The 16,444-nt window shown below is 37.9% G+C and overlaps 1 protein-coding gene across 3 annotated transcripts in view; it reads left to right on the top strand.

Moving 5' to 3' along the window:
• Nucleotides 1-16,444, top strand: part of UGP2 (UDP-glucose pyrophosphorylase 2) — a 54,804-nt gene that overhangs the window by 15,186 nt on the left and 23,174 nt on the right. For 2 of the 3 annotated variants that reach the window (XM_012477128.2, XM_012477127.2), the window contains exons 2-3: nt 1,209-1,336; nt 2,498-2,605. The exons of the other annotated variant lie outside the window; for it this stretch is intronic. In XM_012477128.2, coding sequence (XP_012332551.1) covers nt 1,223-1,336; nt 2,498-2,605 — 222 coding nt within the window. In that variant the 5' untranslated portion in view covers nt 1,209-1,222. The remainder of the gene's footprint in view (nt 1-1,208; nt 1,337-2,497; nt 2,606-16,444) is intronic. 3 annotated transcript variants of the gene reach the window in all.

Below are 16,444 nucleotides of genomic sequence, written 5' to 3' on the forward strand. Positions count from 1 at the left end.
TTAAATAAATTACCCCAAGAGTTATGTAGTTTACTATTTTCTGTTCTCAAAAGTATCTTTAAAATAATGATTATGTTGGCTTTAATTCTGTCTGTATAAATGTCTTCTTCTCCTGTCCAAATAATAAGTGAAATAATTTATAGTATGTTGAGTGGATAAGGGGAAAGAATTTTTAGCCTTATTGAAATGTGAGTCTGCTAAATTAACAGGCATTTGTAAGAATAACTAGTTATCAAACAAAATATTTGAATATAAACTTTAAAAATAGATTTTAAAAATAAGGTTGAATCTAATACTGAGGCTAGAAGGGAGGGTGGACCATAATCCGCTTGTCCCTGTTTTATGAGAAGTAAATAAGACAATTACTTTCTAGATAAAGTGTAAAACAGCCTGTGTTGGTATTTTTCTCCCAAGGCGTTTGGGCTTGGGGTGTTTCTTTTTCTGTAATTTTTTTTTTTCCTTTTCTTTTGAGATGGGATCTGGTTCTGTCACCCAGACTGGAGTGCAGTGGTGCTATCTCAGCTCACTACAGCCTCTACCTCCTCAGTTCAAGGGATCCTCCTGCTTCAGCCTTCCAAGTAGCTGGGAATACACATAAGCACCACCACACCTGGCTAATTTTTGTATTTTTTTGTAGAGATGAGGTTTTGCCATGTTGTCTAAGCCGGTCTCAAACTCCTGGGCTCCAGGGTCCACCCCACTTGGCCTCCTGCAGTGCTGGGATTACAGGCATGAGCCATGATGCCTAGCCTTTTTCTGTCATTTTCTATTTTTGTTTGTATTCATCTAAGAGGCATTTCTGTCACCTTTAGTCAGATCCATCTGTCACAGAGGTGCCCAGCTATGCCAAAAGCACTAAAAGTCTAGTCTGACACATGTTAACAGTATGGAGTCTTGGCTGAAATTGGGAACCACCAGAAGAGGGCAGGCAGCTCTATGCCCTTGTGCTTTTAAAGTGAAAACGTTGATGCAGGAAAGTAGAGGCACCTTGGAATTGCCAGTACCCCTAAAGGGATTCTTGTTTAGTGGAGAATATGAAACTAGTCCTAACTAGTTGACACTGCTGAATTCCTGCCAGAGGACAAGGAGACCATGGGATTGAGCCCTTTTCATTTGCCGAATACCAGAACTAGATCAGTGATAGCTTACCAGCTGTTTGAATGGCTTTCTGGAGTTTTCAGTTGGTGGTTTTTTATTTTTATTTTAAGATCTTAGCAAAGCAATGTCTCAAGATGGCGCTTCTCAGTTCCAAGAAGTCATTCGGCAAGAGCTAGAATTATCTGTGAAGAAGGAACTAGAAAAAATACTCACCACAGCATCATCACATGAGTTTGAGGTAAGGTCTCTACAGTGGTTTTTTTTGCTTCATCTGTCTTCATGCTGAGTTGCTACCAATGATAATGATCATCATCCAGCCTCAAACACAAGATGTAAGATAACATCAAAAACAAATAATTAGAATTGCTTAACAATTAAAGGCTTTTAACGTTTGTCCTTCATAAATCCGTCATCTTTTTTTCATTTAAGCCTAGGAAGTTTTCAAAGTCATTAAAAGAATCAGAAACAAATTATACTATACTTTATTTGTTCGGTGTTTTGATATCATTGGGTAGAAAAATGGATAACCGTATTCAGTTGGAATTGAGAGAAGTTAGTGTTTTGAGGCAAGCTGTGTTTTATTTCTTTTTTGTTCTTTTAGTGAAGATTAATTTTCATTTAGAAGTAGAGAAAGATATTGGTAAGTAAGTATAGTGGCCAGGTACAGTGGCTCATACCTATAATCCCAGCACTTTGGGAGACTGAGGCAGGAAGATTGCTTGAGCTCACACCATGCATGGTGATGTGTGCCTGTGGTCCAGCTACTGGGGAGGCTGAGGTGGGAGGGTTGGCGTAAGCCTGGGAGGTGGAGGTTGCAGTGAGCCAAGATTGCACCATTACACTCTAAACAAACAAACAAACTGTGTGTGTGTGTGTGTGTGTGTGTGTGTGTGTATTTTTTTTTTTGGCCAGTTGGAATTCCCATTAAACAAATGGGGTTTTGTTGTTGTTGAGACAGGGTGTCACTCTGTCACCCAGGCTGGAGTGCAGTGGCACAGTCTCCGCTCACTGCAGCCTCAACTTCCTGGGCTCTAGCGATCCTCCCACCTTGGCCCCCGAGTAGGTGAGACTACAGGCACATGCCACTATACCTGGCTAATTTTTGTAATTTTCTGTAGACACCAGGTTTTGCCATGTTTCCCAGGCTGGTCTCAAACTCCTAAGCTCAAGTGATCAGCGGGCCTGAGCCTCCCAAAGTGCTGGGATTACAGGCGTGCACCAACCATCTCCAGCCTCTATTAGCTTTTAAGGTGTAAAAAAGTCTCTTCTCTCCTCCTTGTCCTAATGGTATAAGAATTTCATTTAAAGATATTTTAAATGTATAACTCGTATCTGTCTTTATGTTTTTATTAAATATTAAGCATTCTTCAGGTTGTAATAATGACTTCTGTTTTCACAGCACACTAAAAAAGACCTGGATGGATTTCGGAAGCTATTTCATCGATTTTTGCAAGAAAAGGGGCCTTCTGTGGATTGGGGAAAAATTCAGAGACCTCCAGAAGATTCGGTAAATTTTAGATAAAATGTAGGAAAATTTAGGGTAATTGTGGACATTGGTTTAACTTAGGAGGGTTGGGAACATGTAACAATCATCATATGAGACAAGACAGGAGTTGCTTTGAATTCTCTGACCTCTCATGCTGAAACTGTGGAGACAGCCTTTGATTCCTTTCCCTTCTTTTGGACCTCTCAGATAACAGTCTAATCTCCCTGTAGCAGTACTCAGTATCCCTGGATATGAAACGACTCTTTTGCAAAGTATCTAGTATACCGTAAGAGCTTCATTTACCTTGTTTCTTCTTTCTCTCTCCCAAATGATTTGATTTCTCATTGTCCATAGGGTCATCAATGCTTAGCCAGATCTTAAAGCTCTCTTCTTGCTTTCAACCCATCTTTATAGCCTTATTTTCCACCTGCCTTATGTGAACCGGCCTAGCATTATCTTTATACACATTATATTCCCTTGCTTCTGGACTTCTGCATATGCTTTTTCTCAGAATGCCAGGGTCTATTCTGTCAAAATCTCAGTCATTCTTGGAGGCTCAATTCAATGCCCGTACGTCTGTCATAGGCCTCTAGCAGAAAGCTGCGCTGTGGTGGAGGTATGGAGTAGTATAGAGGTTCAAATCCTAGCTCTGCTGCTAATGAGCTTTGTGTAAAATGATAATACCAAGTACTTTATATACTTCACATGGTTGTTTTGAAGCTTTATTAATTTATGTGGAAATATGTTAAACCTTGAAGCATTTTGCAAATGTTAGGGGTTTTTTGTACCATCACGTGGCACTTAGCCAGCCTAATTAGTTGTAAGTGTTTGTACGTGTGTTGTCTTTCATACTAGATCCAGAAGCCAGGAGTTTGTGTGTCCTGAGCAAATACTTGTTGAATAGATGATCCAAACGAAGTGATTGTCTAAGAATTTTGTTAACACATTGGCTTTCTTCCCTGTCCTTTCAGCGCCTTGGACCCCTGCTGCTTTTGGCACATTTCACTGCAGGTAGAAAAGACTTGATAGAGTGGAATAATTATATGTAGATAATTTTTTAATCTGTCTGTAATCTTACAGAATCTAATATTGGTTTAAAAACTGGGCTGTTTACAGCAGGGGTATGGCAAACTATTGCTTGAAGGCCACCTGTGTTTATAAAGTGTTTTTGAAATATTGCTTCCCTCATTAATTTATATACTGCCTATCCTAGCTTAAGCTAATGGAATCCCTCTTATTTTTTGCTAATGAGAAAATTCTATATATATAGTACCTAGTTGGAAGTACTTTTATTTGCATATGTGAAAAATGTCTTTAAGTTCTTAAACTTAAAAAAATTTTAAATTACATTCACACTATAAATAAGCTAAAAAAGAAAATAAGCTAAAAAATAAAAATCTCACCTAACTATTCACTTTGAGGAGTCTCTTATTTGTGATGTTAAAGCTAAAATTCTTCTTGCCTGTAATGCTTAACAATTACAATATGCATTTTTTTTTTTAGGATCTGATATTTTGGTCTTTGATTTCCTTGGCCCTAGTGAGTGAATTGTGATTTATTTTTCTACTTTTAAGTAGTAGATTTAATAGTATTTTCTCCCAAGAAAGAGTTAGAAGAGGATTCTTCTGGATAGGTATGTTGCTTAAGAAAATAAGTAGGTATAAATTCAGTCAGATTTGTAAAAATGTTTGGGAGCAGCCTAAAATGATAATAAATTTAGGCACTATTTATTTCCCCACCTTGAAACACTTACAACTTTTGCTTAGGAATTATCCTAATTTAAGTAACCCAGCTTAGATAATTTGTGATGGACTGGGGTATAAAAGTATAGTTTCTTTTTTTTTTTTTTGGAGACAAAGTGTCACTCTGTCACCCAAGCTGGAGTACAATAGCATGATCAAGGCTCATTGCAGCCTCTATTTCCCTGGGTTTGTGATCCTCCCACCTCAGCCTCCTGGGTAGCTGGGACCACAGGCATGCACCAACATGTCTGGCTAATTTTTGTATTTTTTTTTTTTTTGTAGAGATTGGGTTTCACCATGTTGCCCAGGCTGGTCTCAAGCAATCTGCCTGCCTTGGCCTCCCAAAATGCTGGGATTACAGACATGAACCACTGTGCCTGACAGTGGTTTTGGTCTTAATTCTTGCTTGCAGACCTGGGAATTTTTTGTTCTGTACTATAAAAACTTTTTGGAGATAGAGCCTACTTGAAGGAAGGCACACAGATTTATTATGCTCTTTCTATCTATCTATAGCTATCTATCTATCTATATCTATATATGTATGTATTTTTTTTTTTGAGATGGAGTATTGCTCTGTTGCCCAGTGGAGTGCAGTGGCACGATCTCAGCTCACTGCAACCTCCACTGCCCTTGTTCAAGCGACTCCCTTGCCTCAGCCTCCTGAGTAGCTGGGACTACGTGCGTGCCACCATGCCTTGCTAATTTTTTTGTATTTTCGTAGAGATGGAGTTTCGTTGGTCAAGATGGTCTCAATCTCCTGACCTGGTGATCCGCCTGCCTCAGCCTCCCAAAGTGCTGAGATTACAGGCATAAGCCACTGTGCCTGGCTGTGTTTGGTATATTTTAAGGTTCAATATTCAGTTTTTTTTCAGAGGAGAAATCTTTCTTTTGTACTTTGAGAGATCATGATGTATAGTAGGGATTCTTGAAGTAGGGATTAGAGGGTGGAGAAGGAAGGAGCAGAGGAATCAGAATCAGCTTGGGATTTTTTTTTCAGTTCAGTACTACCCTACCCCATTCCCAAGAAAGTTCTGAGAAATTCTTTCAGGAGGCTATGCCCATGTAGTGAACCATAGTTACTGATAGTAATACAGAATTGATATAGGACAAAAGAATAGAAATATAAAATAAATTCTAGATGTAATATGATTTTATGCAGTCTTTTTCTGTTTATAAAAGTGTAAGTCTTCATTAAAAGTTTCTTTATTTTGAAGCCTAAGTTTTAAGCTTCTTCAAAAAGTGTATTTGCAATCCCATATTCCCTTAATTTTGAAAATTTTGGAATGCAGAGGCAAAAAATAAGTTTGCTCTTCAACTATGTCATGAGTTTCTTGAGGGCACAAATGTGTTTTTATATATAGTATACATGTTAGCAGCTTTTGCAGATAGTTCTGAGAATACAAATCATGGGTTTGTTCACCTTGGTTCTCCTGGACGCCTCCTTCTGGCCTCCTCTTCCCACTCTCCTCTTTCCCAAAGGTTTCCTTTCTCAGGTCTAAGAGATTATATAGAGATCAATTTTCCTTTCAAAATGTAATTTTTAAAAGTGAACATAGGTCTTTTTTTTTAAAGGGAGATGATATTTTATCTTCCTAGGTAAAAAGAAATTACTGTGGAAGAACAGCCGTTTAAAGTGACATTTCTCATTCAGCCTTATATCAAAGATGTGCACATAAACATTGTCGTACCAGTGTGTCTATGTTTTTGTACATGGGTTGACAATTACCAGAGTCAGCCACCTGGTTTGTAAGTAAAGTTTTATTGGAACACAACCACATATTTATTTTCGTACTGTCTCTAACTGCTGTTTTGCAATAATGACAGAATTGAATAGTTGGAGTGGAGACAGTGTGGCCTGTAAAACTTAAAATATTTATTATCTAGCCTATTTACTGACCCCATTTTAGTGTATGTATTCTCAGAACATATTTAGTAGCTTTCTTTATTTCTTTAGCCCTCAGAAAACAGACCTCATTTGCCTTTGTCAATTCAGATGATCACTTTTAATTTTTATCTTTATTTTTTATTTTCTTTTAGAAATGAGCTCTTGTTCTGTCATTCAGGCTAGAATGCAGTGGCTCAGTCATAGCTCACTACATTCTCGAACTCCTGGGCTCAAGGGGGCCTCCTTCCTCAGCCTTCTGAGTAGCCAGGACTACAGGCACGTTCCACCAGGCTCGGCTAATTTTTTTTTTTTGGCCAAGCTTACATGTTGGGAATGGAGAGGGACGAGAAGTAGATCAGAGTTGTGAGAAAGTATGGGGCCTGTTCTAGAAGGTATTAGACAGGTTCTCTTGAGCCCTAACCTAAAATCTGTTAGTCACATGGCTGGCACTGACTTCTGGTGATGATGTATTCTCATTTCTATACAAAGTATTTTCTAAAGACGGCTTTTTCACCAGCATGGGCAACATAGTGAGACCTAGCCTCTACAAAATTTTTTTTTTAATTAGCTGTGCCTCAGTCCCAGCTACTTGGAAGGCTGAGGTAGGAAGATCACTTGAGCACAGAAGTTTGAGGCTACACTAAGCTATGATCCCGCCACTGGACTCCAGCATGGGCAACAGAGTGAAATCCGGTCTCAAAAAAAAAAAAAAAAACCCGAAAAAAAAAAAAAAGACTTTTTCATTTCCATATTCAATAGGATCAAAAGGGCGAAGGTATGTTTGTGAATGGGGAGGAGTTACATAGGGTCATAGGGTAGAGAAATGGCATGAAGAGAACATCAGTGTTGTATTTAGCTCCAGTGGGTTTTTTATCTGGTTGCATAAAATTGCTTAGAGTTTTTTTTTACTTTTAGTCTATGAATACAAAAACATTAAAATGTATGTTTGTTTAAATTATAAGGAATTCTGAGCAAGTTATAGTTTATGTGTGCAGAGTACAATACATAGCAATTTTTTTTCCTGAAGATGAACCATAGTACACTGTGCATTTAAGTTTGCACATTAAAAAAAAAAAAAAAACTTGAAGCATTCTGGCCAAGCATCTGACATGGTATGCCATAGGATGATTTGCTTTGAGCATGTGAGGATTTCCCAGCTGCAGCTAACCAAATGGTAATGCCATTAGAGACTTGTTTTGTCTGTATGTAGAGATACACACACACATGAGATCAAAAAGTATCCCACAAAACGGAATTAGTGGCATTTAAAGAAATGGCTCTGAGAACATGGCTGAATACCAAAGAGTCTCATCATTTCTTTGACATAAAATTTTAAAATGGTCATATACAGAAATACTAATCTAATCAAACATATTAATACTAATTTAGTAAATATCGCCAAAGCTTCAACTTTTGATTTCATAATGAATTGAACAGTTTTTGAATTTCCTTCGAGATTACCTTCCTTCACATTCCTTTGTGTACAGGACTTTCAGGAATAGGGACCTGATAAAGGAACTGACAACGAGCCCATGATTCTTAATTCCATTCTAGTTACACATCTGTAATTCACTTTAGAAATAGAAATAGTAATAGTAATAGTACATGGAACTTTAATGGCAGTTACATATTTGATTTGAGAGACTCCAGGTATTATTATTGGACCAGGGTCTCTAACTACTGCCTTTGTGTCCAAAGTAGAGAACAGTCCAGTCCAACAGAGTTGAATCCATTAGGAAAATCAAGAGTATAGGTATAAGTGGTAATACTACTATTTGAACATTGGCAGTCCCTTCAATTCCAATTCCCACCCCACAAAGAGTCTTTTTGGACCTCAGCTCATGTGTCACAGGGCTAGTGATAACTGATAAAGATAATTTTGGTATTGTACTCCCTAAGTGTATCTTGTATCTTGGAATGAAAAAATATATATACATTTTTGGAGATAGTGTCTACCTCTATTCCCCAAGCTGTAGTGCAGCAGTGGCATGATTATACTCACTGTGGCCTCAAACTCCTGGGCTCAAGCAACCCTCCTGCCGCAGCCTCCTGAGTAGCTGGAACTATAGGCATGTGTCATTATGGCCGGCTAACTGTAAAAAACTTTTTGTAGAGAACTGGGTCTTGCTGTGTTGTCCAGACGGGTCTCAAACTCCTGGCCTCCCCAAAGTGCTGAGAGCACAGGCATGAGCGACTATCCCAGGCCCCATTATATTTATTTAATATAAATATTGGGGGAATCTTTATGTAAAATGGGATGGGTGGCCCATGTCTATTCCTTATCTTTTCTGCCCTAACATCTCTTACTTGGGGGATTTTCTACTAATTCATTTTCTTTGTTCTAGATCAGACTTAAACAGCTGACACTTCACTTATCACATTGTATAGCTAAGATGAAATTAGAATGTTTATGCCAGGCATCTCAACTTGGGTGTTCTTTATAGGAATTGCAGTCCCTTTATAGATTTCTTAAAATTACAGGTGAAACTATGTGTAACTGTACATTTTTTTAGAGTAGATTACCTGACTTTGATTAGGTTTTCAAAGGGGGTTCATGACCTGTAAAGGTTATAGGAACTACTGTCTTAGGATCTCATTCAAGACACATTTATCAGGTACCTTCTCTCTGTGAAGCACTATGCTGGTGCTAAGAGATCAAAATAAGTCTTGATCTCTTTTCAGAATTTTGGCCCCATGTTTGTGGAGGAAATGGGTCCAGAAACAGCTAACTACAGAACAATTAGATGTCTGTAGGGTGCTGTAGAAGCATCTTACTGGCCTGAGGCTCAAGAAAGACTTTCTGGCATTAGGGTAGACTCCCGGGGTAACCTTGAGGCAAGATTTCCCCAAGGGTGGCAGGATGATCAAAGAGAAAACTTCGAAAGTCGTTGGTGTCTAATGGACTTAATAGCATGTAGTTGTTCTCTGGTGGTGGAGCATATGGTGGATGGGTCTGCTGCTCTATGTCTGGAGCTGGAAGAAAGGCCCTGAGAGCCAGATGCTGAGTCTCTTTGCCTGCCACTGAGGCTGCCCCTGTTCCAGGCTGAGATCCTCCCTCTTCTCTTGGTGGGTTGCACTGGGGAGATATCAGAAACTTCAATTTCCATTTAAGGGAGAGAAGATTGGAACAAAATTTTAAAGCCATGCTTCATTATATAACTCAAAGAGTTGGTTTCAATTTTTCAACATTATAAAACGTCAACCCAATTAGTTAGTTAGAAGATGCTTCTTGTTTTTGTTTGTCATTATGTCATTGCGATAAACAAACCTCATAAGGTTAATCAGAATTTTAGCTGTTAATAGCTTTAGGGTTCCTCCCCTCCCCCTGCTTAGTGTACATTTTTGTGAGTGCTCATAGTCATGTAACTGCCACCACAATCAATATACAACTTTTCCATCATCTCTAACAGTTTTCTTGTGCCCGTTTGAAATGGACTTCTTTATAGGTTTTCCCTTAAACACACAAGCTAAGGATATCTTGCCTTTTTCTTCATTTATACATCCAAAAAAGAGGTCAGCCTGGCCTCCTCTCTCAGTTTTATGTCATCTTGCCTTTCTCTAGCCTTTTGTCTAATACACCTATATAAGCCTTTTAATCTTTTTATAGAACTTTGTTTTTAGAGCCTCTGGTCTTTTCCCCCTTCCCACCTTCATTTTTATCTGGGCTGTTACAACAATGTGAATTACATAATTAAACTACCAGTATAGGCCAGTTGCAGTGACTCATGCCTGTAATTGTAGCACTTTATGGGAGGCCGAGGCAGGTGGATCTACTGAGGTCAGGAGTTTGAGACTAGCCTGGCTAACATGGTGAAACCTCAAATTAGCCAAGTGTGGTGGCAGGCGTCTATAAACCCAGCTACTTGGGAAGCTGAGACAGGAGAACCTCTTGAACCTGGGGGTTGGAGGTTGTAGTGAGCCGAGGTTGCGTCACTTCACTCCAGCCTGGGTGAAAGAGCAAAACTCTGTCTCAAAACACACACACACACACACACACACACAAAACAAAAAACAAAAAAGACTACCAGTGTACTTTACACAGCTTTACTCATAGGCTACTCAGTACCTCAGAGTTTAAGGCTAGTATACAGCATAAGCAGGATGATGTAAGAGGCTGTGGTTTTATTTTTTAGGCATTTAAGATTATTAGTTATTTTGAAACTTCTCTTGCCCACAGGTAGTCTAACAAGAAGGGAGATACAACATGATTTTAGTAAAGAGCTAGTCCTTTACTAAGGACTTTACTGGAACAGGTTGTGACCTAAGCAAGTTGGTGTTTGGACCTCCCATTTCTGTTAGCATTCCTTTCCAGCTCCCTGAGTCATCTACCTTTGTCCTTTTTAATTCATACTAAAGTAGAATGTTCTTTGAAAACTATCTCCTTAGCTGGTAAGGATATGGATCAGATGCCCCCACATGATTAACTAATTTTATGACTTCAGCTGACTTCTACAAAAAGTTGATGAATATACATACCTGTTTGTGTTTGAATTTTTTAAACCATCTGTATATCACTTTTACCTTTTATACTTCAAAAATACTCAGAAGTCTTTGAACTTCTTATAATTTTTATAAAAATTCTAGATTACAGTAAGGTTTAGGGAGCAGTTGGTATATTCTCTTCATAGGTACCGTCTCCTTCGTAGGATCATTGCCATCTATAACCACAGGGTTTTACTTATTTCTTGTTTTTGTCATCTGGGTTTTCTGCCAATTCTTTTATTGTCATTTCTTCTCTAGTTTTCCAGGTTTAAAGTGCACAATTGGGAGCATTATAATTTTACATCTCTTTAGCATTTTGGAAATTGCTACAGTTTTTAATGAAAGGACAGTAGTTACAGGAGTTTGAGAGGCAAATATATCAAGAGTAAGAAATAAAATGTTGTAAGTAATGTAAGTAGGTTAACACATGAGCATTGAATAAGTGAGAAGCAACTTACAATATGTTTTAAAATCAACTTTTAATTTTAGAATAGTTTGATTTACAAAAAAGTTGCAAAGATACACTATTTTTAACTAGACACATTACAAAGCTATCCAAGCTAATCTGTTATCTGTATCTCATTTTTAAACTTACTGTTGAATCAAAAGAAGCACAAGGTAATTACTACGAGTACTGATGGACTTTTTCTTTCAAGGTCAAAAGTAAAAATATATAAAAGATAGCTGAGAAGAAACATGGATGTGCCAGGAGAATACCTATGACTAGACTAAATATGGAAAGAAGTAGAATTAGGCCATTAAATACAGATTTCTATTTATAGATACGCTTGTTTAAGACAGGTGTCTTCATTGTATATACTCCTAATGCCAACAGCAGATTGGAAAATATTCTCTTATTTCAAAAGAACATGAAACACCATTTCAAAGGAGTTGTTTTGTTTTTTAATGAAATGAAGCTTTAAGCATTTTTCATTTTTAAAAAATTTTTAAAAGCTATGTATGCAAAGCTCTATATATGCAAATTATTCTGTAGTTAATGATTATTGCTGCCAATAGTTGGGTTCTCATATGTCAGGCATTGTGCTGAATCCTTTATGTTTGTGATTTCATTTTATATTCACAACAGACCTGAAAGATAGGTACTATTATTATAGTCATTTTACAAAAGAGGAAACTCAAGTTCAGAGTAAGTTGCCTTAATGAAGGGGCCCTGATGAACCAGGTAGTAGACTCCAAGACCTGGTTCTTTGGTATCCTGTAGTAACAATAAGGAGCACATCCCTATCTTTATCTCTAGTGCACAGAATGTGGCATACTTTATGTGCCTGTAAACAACAGTAGTAATAACAGTAGCAACAAACATTTATTCAGCACTAATGTGCTAAGCATTGTTCTTAACTCTTCTACATGTATTATCTTACATGATACTCAGATAACTCTAAAACCTCGCTATTATCCTTTTTTCGTAATGGAAGACCCAGAGGAGGCTGAGAGGGATTGAGTTATTCATACATGTTTCCTTAGCTAATCAGGCAGAATTTAGGCCCATGTCTACCTGAGTCCACATTCGTAATCACTCTGATGTACTGTAGAACACTCATCAGTTGCTACCATGTTTAAAAGAAACTTGAAAGTCTTTAAAGTATGGCCTTTCCTTCACTTCTTGATCTTTCCTTGAGTAGAGCTATTGAGTAGGCTCCATTCCTTCCTTTAGAGCCTAAAATACCCTCACTTCTCTTTCAAGTTCTTCCCACGATACAATTAACAAATATTTGTTGAATAGCTACTGTGTGATAGGCACTGGGCACTGAGATACAAGTGAACAAGATAGTCAAGGGCCTAATCCTCATAGAGCTCTATTCTAGTGGGAAAGATAAAACATAAATTCATTAGTAAATGAAATAATTTAGAAGACTAGAATTTCCCATCACTACTCTTCTGGCCCAGGCTTATCCCCAACAATCACATCTCCCTGTCTGAAGTCCTTTTTTCTGGTTTATCTGTAGTCACTATGTGAGGCTATTGAAGTCTCCTTTATTCATTACATTTATTCTACAAACCTATGAAATACTTACTGTTTTATTTTGATTATTGGGAATGCAAAAATAAAGACAGTCATTCCCCTTAAAGAACTTACAACTTTGTACAATACAATGTTTCCCAAATTTTCCGGTGTTACTTACATAGAACTTCAGTGGGTAAATGTAAGAGGCCGGTTAGTTGGGAAGGAGAAGGAGGCTATTGCTGCCTCCAGCCCTGCCCAGCTGTCTAGAGGGCTGAAGGAATCAGTAACATAGGCATGCAATAGCAAGCCAGATCTGAAGTTTTGGTTTAGTGAGGAGATGTTTGCACAAAAATAAGTTTATTGTGCAATGGGATAATATCTGTGAATGTGGTTCAGGAAATATTTCTCTAACTGGCTTCTACCTAGAGAGAATAACTGGTGTTCTCCGTTCTCAGAATGCTTGGGTCTATTTTTATTTAAAGAAACAGGGTCTCATTCTGTTGCCCAGGCTGAAGTGCAGTGCTGTGACCATAGCTCATTGTTACCTTGAACTTGTGGGCTCAAGGGATCCTCCTGCCTTGGCCTCTTGAGTAGCTGGGACTACAGGCATGTGTCAGCATGCCCACCTAATTTTCAAATTTTTTGTGAAGACAAGGTCTCACTATGTTACCCAGCTTGGTAACTCATGGGCTCAAGCGATTCTCCTGCCTAGGTCTCCCAAAGCCCTGGGATTATAGGTGTGAGTAACCTCACCTGGCCTTGGGTCTACTTTTTATTATGCATATGTTCTCTCACCAAAGTGAGTGGCTTGCTCACCCAAGTCAACTGTGCTTCTTCCTAAATGTGTTCATGCTAGTTATCTTGGTTATAATGACATAATATAATTAAATTTGATATAAACTAGTGAAATGGTTTAAAAAAGCTCTTTCTATGAAAGCTGAGTTGAATGCTTTGGGAAACTTGGATAAAGATGACTAGCAAAAAAAAAATGTTGAATAGATGTGACAACTATGAAAGACTGGAAAAATTGCATAAATCTAGAATGATTCTTCTGTATGCAAATTGTTTTATAAATGTCTAAACTCTTTGTCCACTTGAAAGAAACTGAAAATCACAGAATGTATATTATTGGTGTAGTTTATATAAGATGACACATAGCATGTCAACAGATTCATATTGTAACTAAGGAAAAGACCTTGGTGAACAAATTTAGGCTTATTTGTAAAAAGTTAAAATAGTTAATGTATCTAAGACTTTTTCATGATTCTACGTTTGTACTTATTTTTAAAATTAACTATTTGTTCAGATGTTTTAAGTAATTAAATAAGTGGATTTCTGGTATATGTGCTCGTATAGCAGGAGGAGCAGCTGGTGAGTTGGTGAATTCCTAATCAAGTTAAGGATAAGAGGTAATATTAGAGCTGAGACTTGAAGTATGAGTAAGAGTTTGCCCAAAAAATCAGGAGTGGATATTCCAGGCTTAAGAGAATGTGGTATGCAAAGGCTCACAGGCATGAGGGAGCAGAAGGTGCTCTAAGAACTATAGTTATGGTCCAGGTACAGTGGCTAATTCCTGTAATCCCAGCACTTTGGGAGGCCGAGGCGGGAGGATCACCTGAGGTCAGGAGTTTGAGATCAGCCTGGCCAACATGGTGAAACCCCATCTCTACTAAAAATACAAAAGATTATCCAGGAATGGTGGCGGGTACCTATAATCCCAGCTACTTGGGAGGCAGAGGTAGAGAATTGCTTGAACCCAGGAGGCAAAGGTTGCAGTGAGCCGATATCCTGCCACTGCACTCCAGCCTGGGAGACAGTGAGACTCTGTCTCACGAACAAAAAAGAAAGAACTATAGTTTTTATAGTACTACTGGAGAATAAGAATGCAAATGGGTGGGAAATTAGGGTAGGCAAGATAAGTAGGGGCCATGCCGCAAACTCATTATCAATTGGGGGATCATTTTGGCTGAAATAAGGTGCTGGAAAACTCAGGGGATGGAAGGTCCTGTGCCTTATAGCAGGCTAGGTGGAATGTATTTTTTAGGAGGCAAGTAGGGAGTAGCTGTGCTTTAAATTCCTTAAACTGAAACCCCAAATTACAAAAGAAATACAGGTTTCTCATGGTTCTTGATCACTGTTATAGAAATGGCTACTTTCAAATTTCCCTGGTGTTTTTTTTTTTTAAACACCTTTTCTCAGAGACAGCTGACTTTATAGTTTAATTTCTGTATATTTATGATGTTTATTGTATGAATTTTTATAGTTTTAAAATCCCTAATTTTATGATAGAGAGCTGTAATATTCTTAACCAAGTACACAGTCAACAGGTATCTGAGAAATTACCTCAAGCTCTATGTAAATCATGAACATACCCTACTATTACAAAGACCACCTACATATACATTTTGAATTAATTCTGCCTGCAGTGTATTTAACACTTTTTTTTTCCAGTTTGGCAGTAATAGCAGTGAGATAAAAAAACAGGCTTAAGAGATTTGTCCTCATACTTCTTTTTGTTTTTTGAGACGGAGTCTCCCTCTTGTTGCACAGGCTGGAGTGTAATGATCTCAGATCACTGCAACCTCCACCTCCCAGGTTCAAGCAAGTCTCCTGCCTCAGCCTTCCGAGTAGCTGGGATTATAGGCACGCACCATCATGCCTGGCCAAGTTTTGTATTTTTAGTGGAGACGGAGTTTCTCCATGTTGGTCAGGTTGGTCTCGAACTCTCAACCTCAGGTCATCCGCCTGCCTCGGCCTCCCAAAGTGCTGGGATTACAGGCGTGAGCCACCGCACCCAGCCTAGACTCACTATTTCTTAGCCATGTAACATTGGGCAAGTTATTTAACTGCTTTAAGTCTTGGTTTCCTTACTCATAAAAAGTAGACATAATAAAAGAACCTATCTTACAGGATTTTAGTGAGGATTGTTGACAATATTTATTAAAGCATTTACTATGTGCCAGGCATTCTGGCAAAGGCTCAACCATAGCAAAGGTTACTATCGTTACACATTCAAGAAATATTTATGAAGTACCTCCTATATGTCAGGTATTATATTGTGCACAGTAAAAACAATGAAATTAAGATTTAGATTGTGCTTTTTAAAATTCTGTAACTTTCATATTTATTCTTTGCCTTTGGTTTTAAATATATATTTATGTGTTTGATATCAGTGTACTTAATTTGATATGTATTTCATTTATGATTCATGAATAATTTAATATTTTATGTTTTTAGCAAAATATTCTATCAAGTAGAAGAACCATAATTTACATTCTTATAATTTTCTTTATCAAATGTGTTGTTAGTCTGCAGTTTTCATCGTGTTGAATAAACTCATCTATCCTAACATTTTTGTTATTGCAAAGATACAATTTAGCTAATTGTTTAACCTTCAGGATTTCAGGAGGCCTCTACTCTGTCAGTCAGTGAGAATAAATAGCATTATGAACATGATTAGGTGAATATTTTGTTGGTTGAGTTTTACTGAAGGATATCTGGATCCACATACTGAAAGCCGTAGGTTTTATGTAGAATTACCTTTCACCAGCAACTCCAACCATGTTTATAGATTTTATGTCTACTAAACTCAGGATAAATGTAAGAGGTAGGCCTTGTCTTAGAGGACTGTTATAGCTATCAAAATAACTAGGTACCCATTTTCATACTGTATGGAGGTGGAGGTGTCATTGGTATGTGTTCATTATGTGGTGTTTAGTGGGCTGAGGAGGCTTTGCACAGTGTCCTTTGCATTAAGTTATCAAAGTTTAGGCGAAATTATAGGA

Source organism: Aotus nancymaae, unplaced genomic scaffold, assembly GCF_030222135.1.
Source record: "Aotus nancymaae isolate 86718 unplaced genomic scaffold, 86718_ANA_hifiasm-v0.15.2.pri h1tg000057l, whole genome shotgun sequence".
NCBI classification, from domain to species: Eukaryota; Metazoa; Chordata; class Mammalia; order Primates; family Aotidae; genus Aotus; species Aotus nancymaae.